The 16,020-nt window shown below is 47.8% G+C and overlaps 8 protein-coding genes across 8 annotated transcripts; 3 read left to right on the top strand and 5 right to left on the bottom strand.

Annotated features, from left to right (window-relative positions):
• The first annotated feature begins 135 nt into the window (after window positions 1-135).
• On the top strand, window positions 136-848 carry K441DRAFT_236190 (uncharacterized protein). The gene has a single exon (XM_067640676.1). The coding sequence runs from the start codon at window positions 240-242 to the stop codon at window positions 600-602; it is 363 nt and encodes a 120-aa protein (XP_067500062.1). The 5' UTR covers window positions 136-239; the 3' UTR covers window positions 603-848.
• Window positions 849-2,012, bottom strand: K441DRAFT_236201 (uncharacterized protein). The gene has a single exon (XM_067640678.1). It carries the CDS (start codon window positions 1,876-1,878, stop codon window positions 1,096-1,098), a length of 783 nt encoding a protein of 260 aa, XP_067500061.1. The 5' UTR covers window positions 1,879-2,012; the 3' UTR covers window positions 849-1,095.
• K441DRAFT_236194 (uncharacterized protein) lies at window positions 1,999-2,634 on the bottom strand. Its single transcript, XM_067640677.1, has one exon. It carries the CDS (start codon window positions 2,570-2,572, stop codon window positions 2,120-2,122), a length of 453 nt encoding a protein of 150 aa, XP_067500060.1. The 5' UTR covers window positions 2,573-2,634; the 3' UTR covers window positions 1,999-2,119.
• A 436-nt stretch (window positions 2,635-3,070) lies between these two features.
• Window positions 3,071-4,823, bottom strand: K441DRAFT_698972 (alcohol dehydrogenase). The gene is made up of 4 exons (XM_067653111.1): window positions 4,211-4,823; window positions 3,951-4,153; window positions 3,480-3,902; window positions 3,071-3,414 (listed from the first exon to the last, which is right to left on the bottom strand). Exons 1-4 carry the CDS (start codon window positions 4,387-4,389, stop codon window positions 3,188-3,190), a joined length of 1,032 nt encoding a protein of 343 aa, XP_067500059.1. The 5' UTR covers window positions 4,390-4,823; the 3' UTR covers window positions 3,071-3,187.
• Window positions 4,824-5,680: 857 nt separating this feature from the next.
• On the top strand, window positions 5,681-7,262 carry K441DRAFT_689329 (uncharacterized protein; the record flags this gene model as incomplete). Its single annotated transcript, XM_067652285.1, has 3 exons — window positions 5,681-5,722; window positions 5,809-5,957; window positions 6,182-7,262. 3 exons carry the CDS (start codon window positions 5,681-5,683, stop codon window positions 7,260-7,262), a joined length of 1,272 nt encoding a protein of 423 aa, XP_067500058.1.
• Window positions 7,263-7,759: 497 nt separating this feature from the next.
• K441DRAFT_680185 (uncharacterized protein) lies at window positions 7,760-9,535 on the bottom strand (the record flags this gene model as incomplete). The annotated part of the gene is made up of 2 exons (XM_067651350.1): window positions 7,760-9,441; window positions 9,526-9,535. 2 exons carry the CDS (start codon window positions 9,533-9,535, stop codon window positions 7,760-7,762), a joined length of 1,692 nt encoding a protein of 563 aa, XP_067500057.1.
• A 165-nt stretch (window positions 9,536-9,700) lies between these two features.
• On the top strand, window positions 9,701-10,988 carry K441DRAFT_665838 (putative dual specificity phosphatase Yvh1). The gene has a single exon (XM_067649557.1). It carries the CDS (start codon window positions 9,795-9,797, stop codon window positions 10,590-10,592), a length of 798 nt encoding a protein of 265 aa, XP_067500056.1. The 5' UTR covers window positions 9,701-9,794; the 3' UTR covers window positions 10,593-10,988.
• A 2,898-nt stretch (window positions 10,989-13,886) lies between these two features.
• Window positions 13,887-15,540, bottom strand: K441DRAFT_680183 (uncharacterized protein; the record flags this gene model as incomplete). Its single annotated transcript, XM_067651349.1, has 2 exons — window positions 13,887-14,309; window positions 14,380-15,540. The coding sequence occupies 2 exons, from the start codon at window positions 15,538-15,540 to the stop codon at window positions 13,887-13,889; spliced, it is 1,584 nt and encodes a 527-aa protein (XP_067500055.1).
• Between the last annotated feature and the right edge of the window lie 480 nt (window positions 15,541-16,020).

Genomic DNA, 16,020 nt, shown 5'->3' with positions numbered 1-16,020 from the left:
AAATACTTATGTTTAGCAGCGTAATGAACATTGTGCCAGACACTGGTTTCTTTATTTGCTTTCTGAGTGCTCCAGTGGTCCATGTAGTAACTGAGGTAGTAGCTGGGGGGTAGAAATAGCCTTGTGTTGGAGTTTGGGAAGGTTGAAGGCACGGCTCACGGCGGCTTGAGAGCACCCACGAATTGGGAGTGTAGGTATAGTTCACCCCAGGAGAGAATGTTTATTTACTAGATAATTAGATGTTATGGCCAAACGGAGATCGATTGGAGTTATCCATCTCCGGCAAAATATATAACATACCAGTGTCCGCTCTCGCCGATTCTGGGTCTGATCTGGATATAATTCCTGCCGATTTTATCCAACAAAACAGCCTTCCACTTGACTCCAGCGAGCGTGTACCCGTTCGTCTACCTACCAAGACCATACGTTCACGTGGTACTATCACTCTTCCTTTTGCGTTTGATGGTGAAACATCTCTTTTTGATCGGAAATTACATGTGGTGCCGTCGTGTACCTATGACATGATTCTAAATCATGGGTTCCTGAAGGCCACCGAAACGTTTGTCTTTGGGGTTTTGGAAAATTCGGGCAGACAATCATGAAAGGATGCGGTGTGTTCTGAACCATCCTCCATAGGAGGTGTCGTGAAGGAGTAGGGATGCCCCTTACTCTCGATAGCAGGGATTCCGGAAGTCATGCACAAAACATGGCACCCATAGATCAAACGAGAAATAATATAAATCTGTTTCGAATTTGTTTTCTTCATTTTCCACGTCTCTGTACATGGAATCCCATCGGATTCATCCATCTCGATGTCCTTGCGAACATTCACAGCCACAAATACTACTTCATCATACATCATATCACTCGCCCCTCAACGTTTTTCCAATCAGTCATTAGCTTCGCCGACCAGTCAGACGAAGGATGCAGTATGCCAGTAGCGGAGCGAGGGTTGAGCCGCTCGCATAAACGCCATGCAAAGTGAAGGAAAGAAAGCCCAACGCCAAGTGCCTACCCAATACAAGCATCATTCAAGGAAAGTATAGAATTGTACAAGATCCGGAGCCCGCTGCGGGCGGCCGGGTGCTAGAATGGCTAGGGAATCATGAAAAGGGTGATGAGGAAAAGGGCTGCGGTGCCTGCTAGCCAGCGCGGGGCGTTGGAGTCGGGGCTTGAGTTGCCGACGGCTTGCACGTCGAAGGGACTGCCGCCGCCGCTGTTGGGGTTGGATTTCTGTATCGTGGACGTCTTGGTCGATGCAGCTGACTTGGTGCTAGATGCTAGTGAGAACGTTGCTGAGGTTGAGGACGCCTTGACTGAGCTCTGCACCTCGGCAGAAGACAGTGTTGAGCTTTCCGGTGCAGATGAAACTGCCGGTGGTGTTGATGAGGCGACGGCAGAGGTGACCAGCGTGGAGCTCATGATAGGTGAGCTCGATGTATCCATGATGATTCCGGCGCTCGATTTCTGCGCTGCTGACGATGATGGCACTGCTGACGATGACGGCGCCGCTGTGCTCTTCACCTGTGTGGTTGCAGGAGCCGTCGTCACTTGGATGTTGCAGAGCGCCGGGATGCCTTGGCCCAGCAGGAATACGCCAATGATCGAGGTCTCGGACACGTCTGCGTTCGCGCACTGCGAATTCACCTCAGCGCTGATTTGAACCAGTCCATTTATGCAGGCTTTTGAGCATTGTGCGTTTGTTGAGAAGTCGGATACTTGGCATCCTGGGATTGTTTGTGTGTAGACGGTGTTGCAGGCGGACGGGAGGTCATTGATGCGAGGCGTAAAGTTTGACAGGGAGATAGCGGTGGCAGCGGTTGCCCAGAGGGGGAGAAACAGCGTAACGGCTTGCTGTGTGTTGTGTGGTATACGCATCGTGAGATATGCCGCTCTGTTGTGGAAGTAATTGAAAAGCGACAAACGCTGCTGCCCAGCAGAAAATGATCAAAGACAAGAACTATTGATCCCTAAGGAAATTTTGTGTATAGGCGTTCCGGAACGGCTCGGATGTGTCGATGAGATGTGCTGGGCTTGAGTATACTGCAATGAACGAGGAGGATGCTGGTAGGTGGATGCTAGTAGGCGCAGGTGGGTGCAGGTAGGTGGATCAGTTGGGTTAACTTTTGGGCCTTCGCAGGATGTCTCTAGAACTCAAACCTAACAACACCCTTGGATTTGGTCGTGATGATGTTGGTGTGCGGTCGGTCTGGCCTGGACAGCCGGACGGGGAACAACGGCAGTTGTCTTGGACAAGTGAGCGACAGTTCGTGCACGAAACACAAGCAATAAGGGCTGAAACAGCGTCTGCAAAGGAGACGAGACACTGCGAGGAAATGCGGCACCAGGCCTGCAAGGGAGCTGGAAGAGAGGTTGAAGTAGAGGAGATCACACTCAGCGGTGTAGTTTGGTGGGAAAAGGGCGGACGGTTCTTGCCATAGCGGGCGGCCGGTGATGACTCTTTGGTGGGGGAGCAAGTGAGGAAGGCCGAGGGTCTATCAGGTCGGTGCAAGACAGTTATGGGGGAGATTAGCTTTGTGACATGTTTTTGGCGCCCATCAGTCGCGCCCATCAGACTGTTTCGGGCCGGGATATCTCACGTTTCCAAATGATGAACTTGGAGAGAGAGGATCTTTGCAGCATTCGTTGCAGCGCTGGGTCGATGAAACACCGAGGCCCTGGGGCGCTACCCAGGCCCTGCTCAGCTTGACATCACATTGGCCCGTGAGCCCAGCACCTGCATCTGCTGGTTTGACCCCATCGAGGCCCCCGCAAGCCCAGAGTCTGGGAACACCGCTTAACGCGCATAATGAAGCATAATCCGTCAGCACCATGCATATACGCTGCTCTACAGCTAAAAAAAGAGAGGCTGCACTTTATCTTCTTCGCGGTCCATGGCTCATATCCTCAAGAAAATTCTCGCCGTGGGATTTAGCGGGTGTTGGGGAGCATTGCTAAGGAGCATTGCTGAGGAGCACCGCCGAGTAACGCCGAGGAGCACCGCTGAGGAGCACCGCCGCCGAGTCTAGGACGCGAGAGGCAACATCTTGATGGCGCGCTGCCATATAATAGGACGACATCTTAAAGGGCTCGAACGAAAGAGGTAAGTTGCAGATTTCAGCTTCATTCGGAATCAGTCAATCAATTTCATTCTCGTCTCTGCATCAGCTTCTGCACCACTCTCAATCTAGTCCATAATCAACACGCTTCTGAAGCGCACTTTCCCGCTCATCATGTGTTCAACCGCATCCTCGACTTTGTCAAACGGAAATTTCTCAATCAAGCATTCGACGCCCTGCCGTTCAGCAAATGCGATTGCTTCCTCGCTGTCAAGGGCGTGGCCAGAAGGCCATCCGTGAACTGAGATGCCGTAGTGAATCATCACACCGGTGTCCACGGACACCTCGCCGAGAGCTACGCAATGTCAATGTTAGAATCCTGCATTTCACACGGCTGGGATTGTTATTTGGCCGTCTCACTAGAGAGAATCAGAATCTTGCCACATGGACCGCATGCTTTGACTAGATTTTCCATGATCTTAGGATTTGGCGCTGTAACCACGACCAAAGACGCCCCGCCCATTTTTTGGAGGGCTTCAGCACTGTCTTCCTTACTGTTGTCGACGTAATCTGTGGCTCCAAGTTTCATCGCGAAATCCCTCTTCGCGTCACTGCTGGAAAGCGCGACAGTACGGTAGCCCATCTTCCGTGCATACTGAATGGCGAGATGTCCTAAGCCTCCGAGACCTTGCACTGCAACAATATCACCCGCGGTAATGTTCATCTTACGAATGCCGTTGAAGACGGTGATACCCGCGCAGAGAAGAGGGGCGTATTGTGCAGGATCGGCGTCGGGGGGGATGCGAACGGCGGCCTCAGTGCGAAGGGTGCAGTACTCCGCGTCTAATGAAAGTCAACAGCTCACCCTTGGGACGAGGTAGCTATACTAACATCCACCATTCCGGGAAACGCCATTGATTTGCTCGTTTTGGCACATCTGGAACAAACCACGATTGCACGCCTTGCATACTCCGTCATGGCCTCCGTGCCATGGGCCGCCAACCTTATCGCCAACTTGCCACCTGCTCTCTCCTGGACCGACTGCCACAATTGTTCCAATTAATTCGTGGCCTGGGATTATCGGGTATTGAATGCTATAAAGCCAGTCAGTTCGACCAGCTCGATTCAGAACTCTGGTTTGAGCATGTTACATTGGTCCAAAATGACCCTGCTGCACGCCCACATCACTATGGCAGACACCGCAAGCATGGACCTTGATGAGGATCTCTCCGTGCTTGGGTTCTTCGACAGGAACTTCTTTGATGGTCCAAGGCGCGCCTGCCTTCTCAATGACGCAGGCTTTGCAGCTCTTTGGAATGTTTGGAGCCATTGTCTAGATAACTCAAAACAACTTGAAAGCAAAGGAGGTTTTTATTAGAACTTTTGCAGAAGCGAAAAGAATTGCTATCCAGATTCTTGAACAAGCAGTGCTATGTTCCTTTATACATTAGCAAGCTGTCGGGGTGGTTATTAACTGCAGTTCTTTCATCATGGGTTTGCAGGACCCCTCCAAGCCCCCTCCAAGCCCCACCACCACTAAAGTGCAGCAACCCCTCTCTCATGCTCGGCGTGCATAAAGCCAAAGAACGGCCGTACCTACGTTTCTGGATATGGAGGCAATCTATTGGTCGTTTTATGTTTTAATTGGCTGAAGTCTTCTGTTTGCATGTTAGTCATCCACAGTTTTCTACTGGATGCCTCGGGTAATCATGAACTCTTTGAGATTAGCAAGATTCATCTTGAATATCATAGGTTGTTCCCGCTCTGATGATAAGGTATAAGGGCGTGCATGAGAGTTCCTTATGCATATCCGCCATTAGTTCCGTATCGCTTTGTAATACGGTGGCAGGTGCTCGTAGATCCGGTCGCTTAAACCGGACTGATGATTAGCACTTCCTACAGTAGATTCCAATATGTAAAGAATATTATAAGGGCGGTTTTTTTCGGGAGTTCGCAGAGGTTTTAAATTTGATTAGACTGAAAATATATGCACGTGAGCATTCCGCTGATAGCTGGCCTATGATAATGTAGGATTCTTAAGCGCGTATCTCTTAACCCGCTGACGTCCACCAAGCATATGGTCCGTGCGGAACACTAAGTAGATTTAATCAATACAATACTATTAAATATGCCTTCCAATCGTACATCCAATGATATAGACCTTGTTTAGCCGACTCAATATAGCGTTCAACCAAACCGGGTCGCTAAAAGCTCGCCACCAGGGCCGTGGCCGCTGCCCGATTTTACAACGGCTTCATATTTCTAATCACGACGATTCATTGCATTGATATTATTGGTTGGTTCTTATCGATACTGAGTGGACGAATTTCGGCGGGTTAAGGGATAACTGTCGATCTAGAATCTAAAACCCTTTATTTCCCTAGACGAATAGGAAGCAGAAAACGATATAGAGCAGTGATAAATGCTCTGTAACGATGCTGTGACACCTAAAGAGTCTCCAAGCCCTTCAGTATCTCACTTTCAAATCGGCCAGTCACAAGCGAGAAGCTATCTCGCAAGCGCAAACCCACGTCCTTCCCACGTAATCGCTTGGATCGACCTCAAGCCTCAGCTCGCGAAGCTCTTGTGACTACCATGCAGGAACACAGTTCAGGCCCAGAATGAAGAAGACGCTGCTGCTATGCTTCATCCACGGGTTCAAGGTTAGTTTTACCCTCCTCCAACTTCAGAATCTACTATAAAGACCCCACTTTCCAGAGCTCGTGGTTGACCATGGCTATGTTCCTAGGGCGGCGACGACACCTTTGCCGGCTTCCCTTCACACTTGAAGGCCATTCTGCAGCATGCTCTCCCGAAGGTCACAGTTCTCGCGATAACATATCCGAAGTTTGAGACCAGGGGAGATTTACACGAGTGTGTGGCTAGGTTCAAGGAATGGTATGTCGACTTCACACATACATCATTCCGTGGCAGTGTCCGCGGAAGACCCCTCGCTCTCAAGTGTCTCAAGTGTCTTTCAAAAGTCTACAGCCCACTTCATACCGGGAACACATTCGTATTACAAAGCCCAAGCTCCATTCTGCAATTGGTCACCAAAAGCCTCTCCGAACCCCCCACACTCCACCTACCGATCTCACCCACCAAGCAACTAATACCCGTAGGCTCCAAAACAAGGTCATCGACCTTGAAGTCGCCAACTGCACCCCATCCCCCACCGTCGACCCATGCGTGCGCACCATCCTGATCGGCCACTCGATGGGCGGCATCGTGGCCGCCGAAACCCTCCTCTCAATCATTAACGAGCAGCCCATCCACAGTCCATCTGTCTCCTCGTCCGACGCCTCCCTCCCCGACCCCTCGCTGCTCATGTTCCCCTACATCCAGGGCATCCTCGCCTTCGACACGCCGTACCTGGGCATCGCCCCCGGCGTCGTGGCCCACGGTGCCGAAGGCCACTGGAACACGGCCAACGCGGCCTACGCGGCGTATAGCAACGTCGCCAGCGCGTTCGGCTGGGGCGCCAAGCCCGCCGCCACGGCCGAGGAGAGCGCGGTGCGCGCGAGCCGCATGCTGCCAGCGCCCGAGACGGCGTCGCAGGCCGTGAACGACGTCAACGCCGACGCGGCTGCCGCGCCGCTGTGGCAGCGGTACGGGCGCGTCGCGCTGTTCGCCGGGGCTGCGGGCGCCGTCGCCGCGGGCGGTGCGGCGGCCTACATGAAGCGCGACACGCTGAGCGAGGGCTGGTCGTGGGTCGGGTCGCATCTGGAGTTCGTCGGGGCGCTGGCGCGCGGCGAGGAGATGAAGCGCCGGGTTGTTGCGGTTGCGGAACTGTCTGAGGGTCAGCGCGTCGGGTTCATGAACATGTACACGTGTCTGGGCCTGGCCGTGGAGACTAAGGGCAAGCCGAGCTGGAGCGCGGGTGTGCTGGGGGCGGATCGCACGTTCTGCAATATACCGAAGGGGGAGCTGAAGCAATTTTTTCTCCCGACGGTTAATGATAAGGCAACGACGGAGACGTGGGCTCATATGGGTATGTTTGAGCCGCGGAATAATCCGGGGTATTATGGCATGAGTGAGAACGCGAAGGAGTTGGTGGTGGAGTGGGCGACGAATCAGTGGTATGAGGAGGCGACGAGAGGGGAGACGATGACGGAGAGGGAGACGTTGGATGAGGATCCGGAGCTGGTAGAGAGGCCTGAGGACGAGGAGTTTGAGAATGTGAGACCGCTGGAGGTGTCATGATGAAGGAACGAACTCATGATATGAACATGACTTCAGGCCCGAGAATAGGGGCGGCGTTAGATGGTATAGAATACCCTTTTCAGACACTATCAATTGATGTCGTTCGTTTAGCATGCTTACGACGTCTTTGGGTTGTTTGGCATTAGGGAGCTGCAATTACTGTTAGTGTAGTGGCCCTAAATGGAAGACTAGGGAACCCGGGCGTAGGTCAATTAAAGCTCGTAGGCTAAGGAGAGGTCCGGCGGAAATGAGGAGCTCTATCTTAAGATATACAATCTAGATCAGATCAGTCAGGAGAGATGCGTACCGGTTCTATTCAGCGAACATAGAATGTAGTGTATGCAATGTCGATTATTTTGTATACCGGATATCATGGCCCAAGAATCGCCGTGTAAACTTCAAGCATAAGATGATGAGTGGCCCATATACACTTCCAGGCTTTCAACGCCTTGGGACTCATACACCGTAACGCCGTCGCTGAAGTCCCTGAATAATATTTACCAATTATCGAAATTCCCAAACCCCCCAGATTTGACCTTTTTCTTAACAGGCTCCTCGATCTCCTCCCAGTCTCCCATAATCTCATCTTCAACCTTCGCTCCACCACCTCCCTCCCCCTGAATTGTTGCTTTTAAATACTTCCCAACTCCAACGCTCTCCCCAGATGTGCCCTCAACCTTCCCATCAGCCCGAATCCTCTTCCCCGTCCACGTTGTCCGCTCATCCTCCCTACCCCCCTGCCTCCTAATTTCCTCCTCTTCCCTCTCCCTTCCCTCCTTCTCCACCCTCTCCTTCGCAAACTCCTCAAACGGATCCACAAACACGACGACATCCAGAAGCTTAATATCCTCCACAGGTTTATTTCCCTCATCCGTCTCCGCATTTTCCAATGCCTTAAGCGTCGTATCCAGCCCCCCAACTACCTTCCCAAAAACGGTATGCTTCCGATCCAAATGTGGTGCAGGCCTATAAAGAATAAAAAACTGGCTTGTATTGCTGTTCTTCCCTTTATTCGCCATGCTAATAATGCCCCTGGTATTATGCACCATGGGACCCTCAAGCTCATCATTGAACGGCTTCCCCCACACGCTCTGGCCGCCCTTGCCGGTGCCGGTCGGGTCGCCGCCCTGGATCATGAAGTTGCGGATGTTGCGGTGGAACAGCGTGTCGCGGTAGTAGCCCTTCTTGGCCAGCTGGACGAAGTTCCACACGGCGCGCGGGGCGTGCTCGGGCAGCAGTTCGACGTTCAGGTCGCCCAGCGACGTGGAGAGCCGCGCGTAGCCCTTCTGCTTCATGCGTCGCGGCCGCAACATGTAGTCCTCATCGGACAGCAGCGCGCGCTCGCCCGACGTGTGCGGCGTCAGGCCCGTACTGGTAAATGAGGCTGCCGCCTTGCCCGTCGTGTGCTGCGCCGCGTTGTAGGGGATGGGCTTGCTGGGCTGGAGCGAGGACTGCGGCCCGCCGCCGTTTCGCGATGCCGTGAGCGCTTTCGCGCCGCTCTGCGCAGCTTGCGCTTTCTGCTCGCGCTGCAGCCGCGCCTTGGCTACTGCCTCCTTGGCCCGCAGCACCTTCGCCGCACTGCCCAGCGCGTCGGCGTTGACGTTGCTCGTCGCGGCATCCGCGGGCTCGTGGGCCGTCACGCCGTCCTTGACGTGCTGGAACGCGCTGAGGTCCCGCGCGGCGATGTTCTGCGGGTCCTGCAGCGTGATGATGTCCTTGCGCGAGAACTCGTCGTCGCTGACGAGGTCGCACCAGTTCTTCGCCTTGATGTTCAGCCGCTCCACCGTGTCCCATGCGAAGACGTTGCCGGTGTTCTTCAGCGCGACGATGTGTGTGTTGTCCGTGAACACTTTGTATGTCACCGGGTCGACGTGCTCGCCGTCCTCATTTTTTGCGAAATGTAGCGCAATCAGATCTGCGCGCTTCAGTGGCGTGCCGTCCACGGGGTTGGTGTTGTGCTTCTGCAGCCATGTGAGGATGTGCGTGAGGTCGAAGATAGTGCCGGTGGAGGTGCAGACGGGGTCGGTGAAGGGCTGGAGGGAGACGGCGCAGAAGTTGAACGGAAGGCGCTTGAAGGAGGCTCCGACGGCTTTGGATTTCGAGACGCCAGCACCCGTACTGGTGCCGTAGGCGTCTTCAGAGGACCATTCCGAGTGCGTTATATAGAGCCTATCCGTGCCTGTGGTTCCTGGAGTTAGCGTCTCAAACGTAGAAATTGAAACCAAGCTTATTTAAGGACTGTAATGGAGACTGAAAACTGTACCTTTGCCCATATTGAAAGCTATCGAAGCATTTGGCGCTGTGGAAGTCCAGCCTAAATTATTTTATGTCGTTGCCTTTTGCATATCTTGGCTACCGTACATCATCCGGCAGACCNCATGGACGTTCCCGCTAAATAGTTAGACGGAGCACAGAAACATTCTTGCTCTCCCCTTCTCAGCTACGGAGTACAGAACGCAACGGTTTTGCAGACTCCACGCTGGTCAAAATAGACGAGAATCGACAGAGGCATCACTAGAATCCTCCACCAGCATGGGGAATGAGCACTTTGAGGGAAGAGGACAAAATGTTCAAGGAAAAGACGAAAGAAGGGATGAGGAAGAGACAGGGGAGAAAAAGGAGGGAGAGGCAGATATAAAGAGGCAAGAGGAAAGGAATAAGAAGTGGAAAATGGCCCACACAGCCCGGATGAGGGAGATTGTCCCCGGTCTCTTCCTTGGGAATGTCGAGGCCTCACACAAGCGAGAAATGCTTCGAGAGAATCGGATCAACGCCATAGTTTCACTCACTAACGCTCGATGGGTATGGTGGAATGGCACCACAAGGGAAGCGGGGATTCCAGAATATCGTCACAAATGGGTTCAGTGTGTGGATTCGTCGACCCAGGACCTTCTAGTTCATATGAGCGACATCTGCGACTTCATCGACAAGATGGCTTCTTCAGCCCTGCAGTTATCGTCCACTCTACCGATCGAACATGAGGCCGAACTAAGTGTTAAGCCAAACGCCGCATCTTCAGAGGCGGTATTGATCCACTGCGATCTGGGAATATCGCGTTCTCCGACTGTCATCATTGCATATCTCATGCGCAAGTATAGCGCTAAGCGAGAGGACATTCTGGCATTTGTTCAGACGAAGCAGAAGGTCAAACCAAGTGCTAATCTCACCCGGCAACTTCAAGTATGGGAGCAGGTTGGATATCAAGTATGGGAGAACGACGAGAAAACGGTCCCGAAAGCGCCGTACCAAGCATTTCTGGATGACCGGGCAGCTCTTCTAAAGGAAAAAGGGCTTACGGGGAATGAGCCTCTCGCACCCCAAAACCTTTAGTTAGCCCGCCATATAAAGAGAGGCCCATTCATTGCCAGAGAAAACAATAAGTAAGAGTCGTTCATAAATATCTGCTAGTGATCTATTTGGATCAGAGCATTTTTGGCGCGGATAGTTGGGGCCGATCTGCTAATTTTTTTAGTGGCGTGGAATGGATTTCGAGGCTTCGGAGCTCCAAGAGCGCCAGTACCATGCCTAATATAGTAGTAGCCAGGCCTAGTAGAGTAGTTACTATGCCCAATATAGTAATAGTAGGTAGCTGCGGAAAGGGGAGGAGCTAAAAAGGAAATTAAGAAAAGGGGCATATATAGGAGTGGATTTGCGGATATCCGAATTAGATAGTCACTAACACCTATCAAAATCCTAAGCCTTTAATTAGTGTATAAACATACTCGCATCTCTTATTAAATCAAATCGTTGTCTTTCCAATAATTTAAAAGCTCTGTTACTGCTAATATATCTACTAAACGTAGTAGAAATAAGGATCCTAATGTCGTAGCCGCCTTCTAGAAGTTTAAGAAGGATGGCCCGAAGACTAAGCGAGCTTAATATACCTATTACGGCTACGAATGATCGTGGAAAACTAACTTACTACGTCCTTACCTATTTAGCTGCGAGAAATATAAAGCCTTACTATTTATAAAGGATTAATTTCTAATCTATCTCTATTAAGTTCCGTGCTTAGAAATATAGGACGTAGTTTTTTAAAACATTTAGAAAGGAGTAGAATTCGTATTTAATTTATAATTAATTTATCTAAAGCGTTCGCGGGCAAGTCCTATAATTATTATATTAATATATTAGGCTTCTAACCCAGCTTCCGGGTTAGTATATAATCTTAAAGTTAAATCGTAAGAGGTATTTAGCATAGCAAATCTAGTAATACGTTAATTACTTTATAGTTATAAAGTAATATAGGTTCTTATAGTCCGTTAATATACGCATTGACAATAATAATCCTTTAAGTTCTAGACACCATTATTTAAAATATATAATAATTATAAATAGTTCCTTATTATATATTTTATAGTATTAGGTAACGAAGTTACCTTACCTATATATATTATTCCATATAGCTATACCTAGTATCTTACTAGTTACTTGCTTACCTTTTATAAGTTTATACTATAGCTAAGTGGTACGGAGCTTATTACCTTATATATGGTTTAATTTAGTAGGGGTAAGCTTTTAGAAGAGGAAGGCTACTAGATATAGTACGCTATTCTTATTATATTATAATAATACTCCCTTTAATATATAATTGGAAGAGTGTAACGGAATCCCCCAAGAGGTACATATCCGATGAGACGGTAGGAGGTTTCATCTATGTCCCATCTATGTTCCAGAAGACACAGTCAGACAGGTTAGGGGCGAAAGGTTTTACTAGCGTCTCGGAAGAAACATATAGGAAGCTGGTTCTCCTCTAGAGAAGAACTAGCGATTAGTCTCTGAATAGAAGTGGTCAGAAGCATTTGTCCTTCAATACGTGAAACTTATTCTACCTTCAACTTACCTTCGACTTACCTTCGACTTACCTTCTACTTACCGGCGACACTGTCGATTAGATAATCATACGTTCCGGTCAGGCTGGCCTCTTACAATTAGTTATTTTTAATAATATATTTAAGGTTAGTGTTAAAGTAGGCAAGAATTAAAGTAGTTATAAAATAATATTTTAAGCTATTAAAAGCTTATTCGCATTTAGCGGTCTATTTAAATCTTATATTTTTCTTCATTAAATTTACTAATAGTTAGGCGATCTCTAAAAAGTAGTTAATAAAGGATTAATAGAAGTTTATAAATCCTAGAAATCCTTAAATATCTTATATATTACGAGGACTTTCCTAGTTTATAATTATAGTAACCTTTTTAGAATTTATCCTAATTCCGTTATAGGACGTAATTAAGCCTAGGTATATAAATTTAAACGCGTAGAATATATATTTTTAAATATTATATTATAAGCCTATATCTCGTAGGCGTTTAAGAACTATTTAGACGTATTTTTAATATTTAGAAAGCGAGGATAAGTAGATTAAAATATCGTTTATATACGTAGTAATAAATATACTAAGAAATCTATAAAGCGTATTATTATTATATTACTAAAATATACTAGGACCGTTCTTTATACTAAACGGTATTACCAAATATTTAAAGAGTCTCTATTATAGATAAAAAGCCGTATACTTCTTATCTCCTTTATAGACGCGAATTTAATTAAAGGTAGTAACTACGTTAAGCTTTATAAAATATTATACCTTTGCTAAACGGTTAAGCGTCCCTTAAAATAGAGGAATTAGATATTGGTTTAAAATTATAATTACGTTTAAAGCTTAATAATTAATATAGAATCTTAGGCCTCCTTTTAGCTTTTTAATAAATGGTATAGGTAAGTAAATGGAGATTAACTAGGGCGAATAAATCTCTTCTCTAAATACTTATTGTGACGGCGCTAAGGCGCGTTACCTAGATCAGGGACCTAGTTAGGGATGCGGCTAAAGGCTTGGCCCCTAACACGTATATAGCATATCTCTCCCTCCTATATATACCTATTCTTCTTCTCCTTAGCTTAATATCCGCGTCAATAGACTACTAATTGTACAGACTTACGCTCGTTACATTATAGTGCTAAATTCTTGATTAACTAAGTCGCTGTAACACTTATTAAGGTATTATCGTATTATAAGTAGCTTTTCTTATAATATACTATATATAACGGGCTTTTTTAAAAGGTATATATTAGATAAGATAGTAGTTAGATAAATAAAGAGTAAAAGGTTTACTAGTATCTTAAAAGGATTATAAAGGAAGCCACTTCTCCTTTAGAGAGGAACTAGTAATTAGTCTCTAAATAAAAGAGGCTAGAAAGCAATTATCTTTTAAATATATAAAGCTCGTTCTACCCTCGACTTACCTTCGACTCACCTATGACTTGCATTCGACACTATCGATTATATATTTATACGTTCCAGTTAGAAGTCTTACCGGCCTCTTGTAAATATATATATATTAATGAACGAGTCCTTAACCAAATCCCATAACGAAACACAACACTAGATGAGCTCGTGTGATCTTATTTCGGATGAGTTTTTCACGGTTTCTGTTTAGCTCTATTGATATTGTCCCTGAGTTATGGGAGCGTAAACATCGATTGAACCATTGGTATCATGCGCCTAGCATCAGGCATGTTTAGAGTGTTAAGGTTTCTCTTCAGTCACATGCAGGCTAACAAGAGCGTACAATACCCTCGTTGTACAAGAATATATTAAAGTGTCTAATTAGAAATTTCCATTATTGCAAAAACCATTCCTGTCTAGGTCTAGGCACTGTGCAGTCGTCTATGTTTTTGACAGAAAGCCAATTCCAATACTCTTCTGTAATGCCAAGTTCATCAAGCTTATTTTTATAAGCTAGTAAAATACAATCCCTTTTCATCCTCCCTTCTGAGTCAAACTGATCACGGGAAACCTTGTGAAGCCATTTACGCTTCATGTGTCCGCTAAGGAAAAAAGCTGACTGGGGTGGCTTCCGAAGTTTAACAAGCATGGCTAATATCGAGGGTGCTAAACCTTGCAAGGGCTCTCGAGCCGTCCTGGCCTTATGTATAGCAAGGGGAATGGCAACCGTGGCAGTTTCTATAATACAATTACTCGATTGGGGGAAAGCCAACAAAGGTCCATTCAGGCTCGGGAAATGGTTCTCTTGTTGGACAATCTGGGGCTGAGTCAGAACTTGAGTCTAAAGTGCGGGAAGTGAAGGCGCTCAATGAGCCAGGCTTGCTTACTCCTTGATGGTTCTCTTTTTGATCTGTTTCTTTAACGGATGCCTTTCCCCACTTTGGAAAATGAGTGTGTAAATGGAAAGGACAAAGGGGATTAGGGCGGTATTCCGCAAAGTCATACAAGCCGTCATCTGAGGCTTCGAAGACGATATCGTCCAGAATGTTATCTTGATCAGACTCTCGCCTTATAGTCGTCTCAATGTCCTCGGAATCAGAGCTTGCATCAGATTCAGAATCTTGCTCAATATCATCGTCCGAATCGGACGTGTCGATAAGCTCTTCCTCATGCCCTCTTCTTTGGTTTGTAGAATCAAGATCCGATACCCCGAATCCAAAAAAATCACCAATCTTCTTCCGTCGAGAGGCGTTCTTCTCCCCGCGAGACAGCCTGCGCTCACGGTTGTAATACCCCAGATCATTCATAAAACTTGTGTTTTGCCAGCCATCTCCAGTCGGGTTAGAGTAAAGCCCAGGCTTGTACTCCTGGTTCTTCCTGGTCCAGTAGGCTTGAGGACGATACTGCGATTCCGGCCGGTGTTGCTGGAAGGGATGGAACATAACTCTTTGCTTTTTACTCTGTTTTTTCTTTTTCGCGCCCTCCTTTGCCGACTCCGTCTCAGGTATTCCAGGCTCGGCGGCGGCAGCGGCGTCCGCCGCATCCCGAGCCAGTTTAAGTGCAGCAGAAGAAGAGTGGCACTTAGAGGTATCTACACCAGGGTTCCTTTTGTCCCACTTCGTCTCGCAGCTGACCCACTTCTCGAACCTGATGACATCGTTGGCTAATGTTAGTCTTCGCTGGCGAAGCTTGGTTCGGATACGATTAAATTCATTGCCCCTAGTTTTCTGATTCTCAATATGCTCATCGAATACCTCTTTAATACATTTGAAGTTTTCGAGGTCTTCTTTTATAACGCAAGGGGGACAATAGCGCAACACTTGCGTTAGTGAACCTGGGTGTAAAATGTGCTCACACTTTTCTGCGTGCGAAAATTTTACGAGGAGCAACCGCGGTGCGCTATCCGTGCCTAGGGTGTGACTAGATATCTCAGCATTGCGGGGATCCATCATTGAGTTCTGTTGAAGTTGTTCCTGGATCGATGAATTTCCGGCTTGAGAGTTTCCGGGTTCCTGTTGCTTGCCTTTCTGGACAGAATCTTCAACCATATTTAGATCTAGAAAAGGAAAATATGAAAGAAGAGTCTAGGATAATCGGGCTTGCTGATTTATCGATTAGTTGAGTCTGGTGAATTGCGATGTGGAATCAGTTACCAGTGAAACAACAAGCTCCGTGAATTCCCCAGCTTCCGTAATATTGATTTGCGGGGAAATATTAGCTCTTATATGCTGCGACGAGTGTCTTCACAATACAGCTGAGTCTTCGGAGCTTATAAACAATGCGCGGCTCAAGTTTCATGTAGCAGTGCTGATGACCTGGACAGACTGAACAATGCTGGTCGTAATACTTGTAGTATTATGAAACAGGGAAATAAAGAAACGAGCCTGTGAGGAATATTGGGGGGTGCAGTATGAACAACGCTTTGTGAGAATATCACGGGTACGTGAACGAGAGTGTCAATGCGGGCTGTTTCTCGATTTCTGGATCAGTAAAATACTCTGATAGAGGCTGATATCTTAAACATACGG

This window comes from Cenococcum geophilum (genome assembly GCF_001692895.1).
Source record: "Cenococcum geophilum 1.58 unplaced genomic scaffold K441scaffold_46, whole genome shotgun sequence".
Classification (NCBI taxonomy): Eukaryota; Fungi; Ascomycota; class Dothideomycetes; order Gloniales; family Gloniaceae; genus Cenococcum; species Cenococcum geophilum.
Note: the sequence above shows the minus strand (reverse complement) of the source record. Positions and strands in the feature narration are given on the sequence as shown.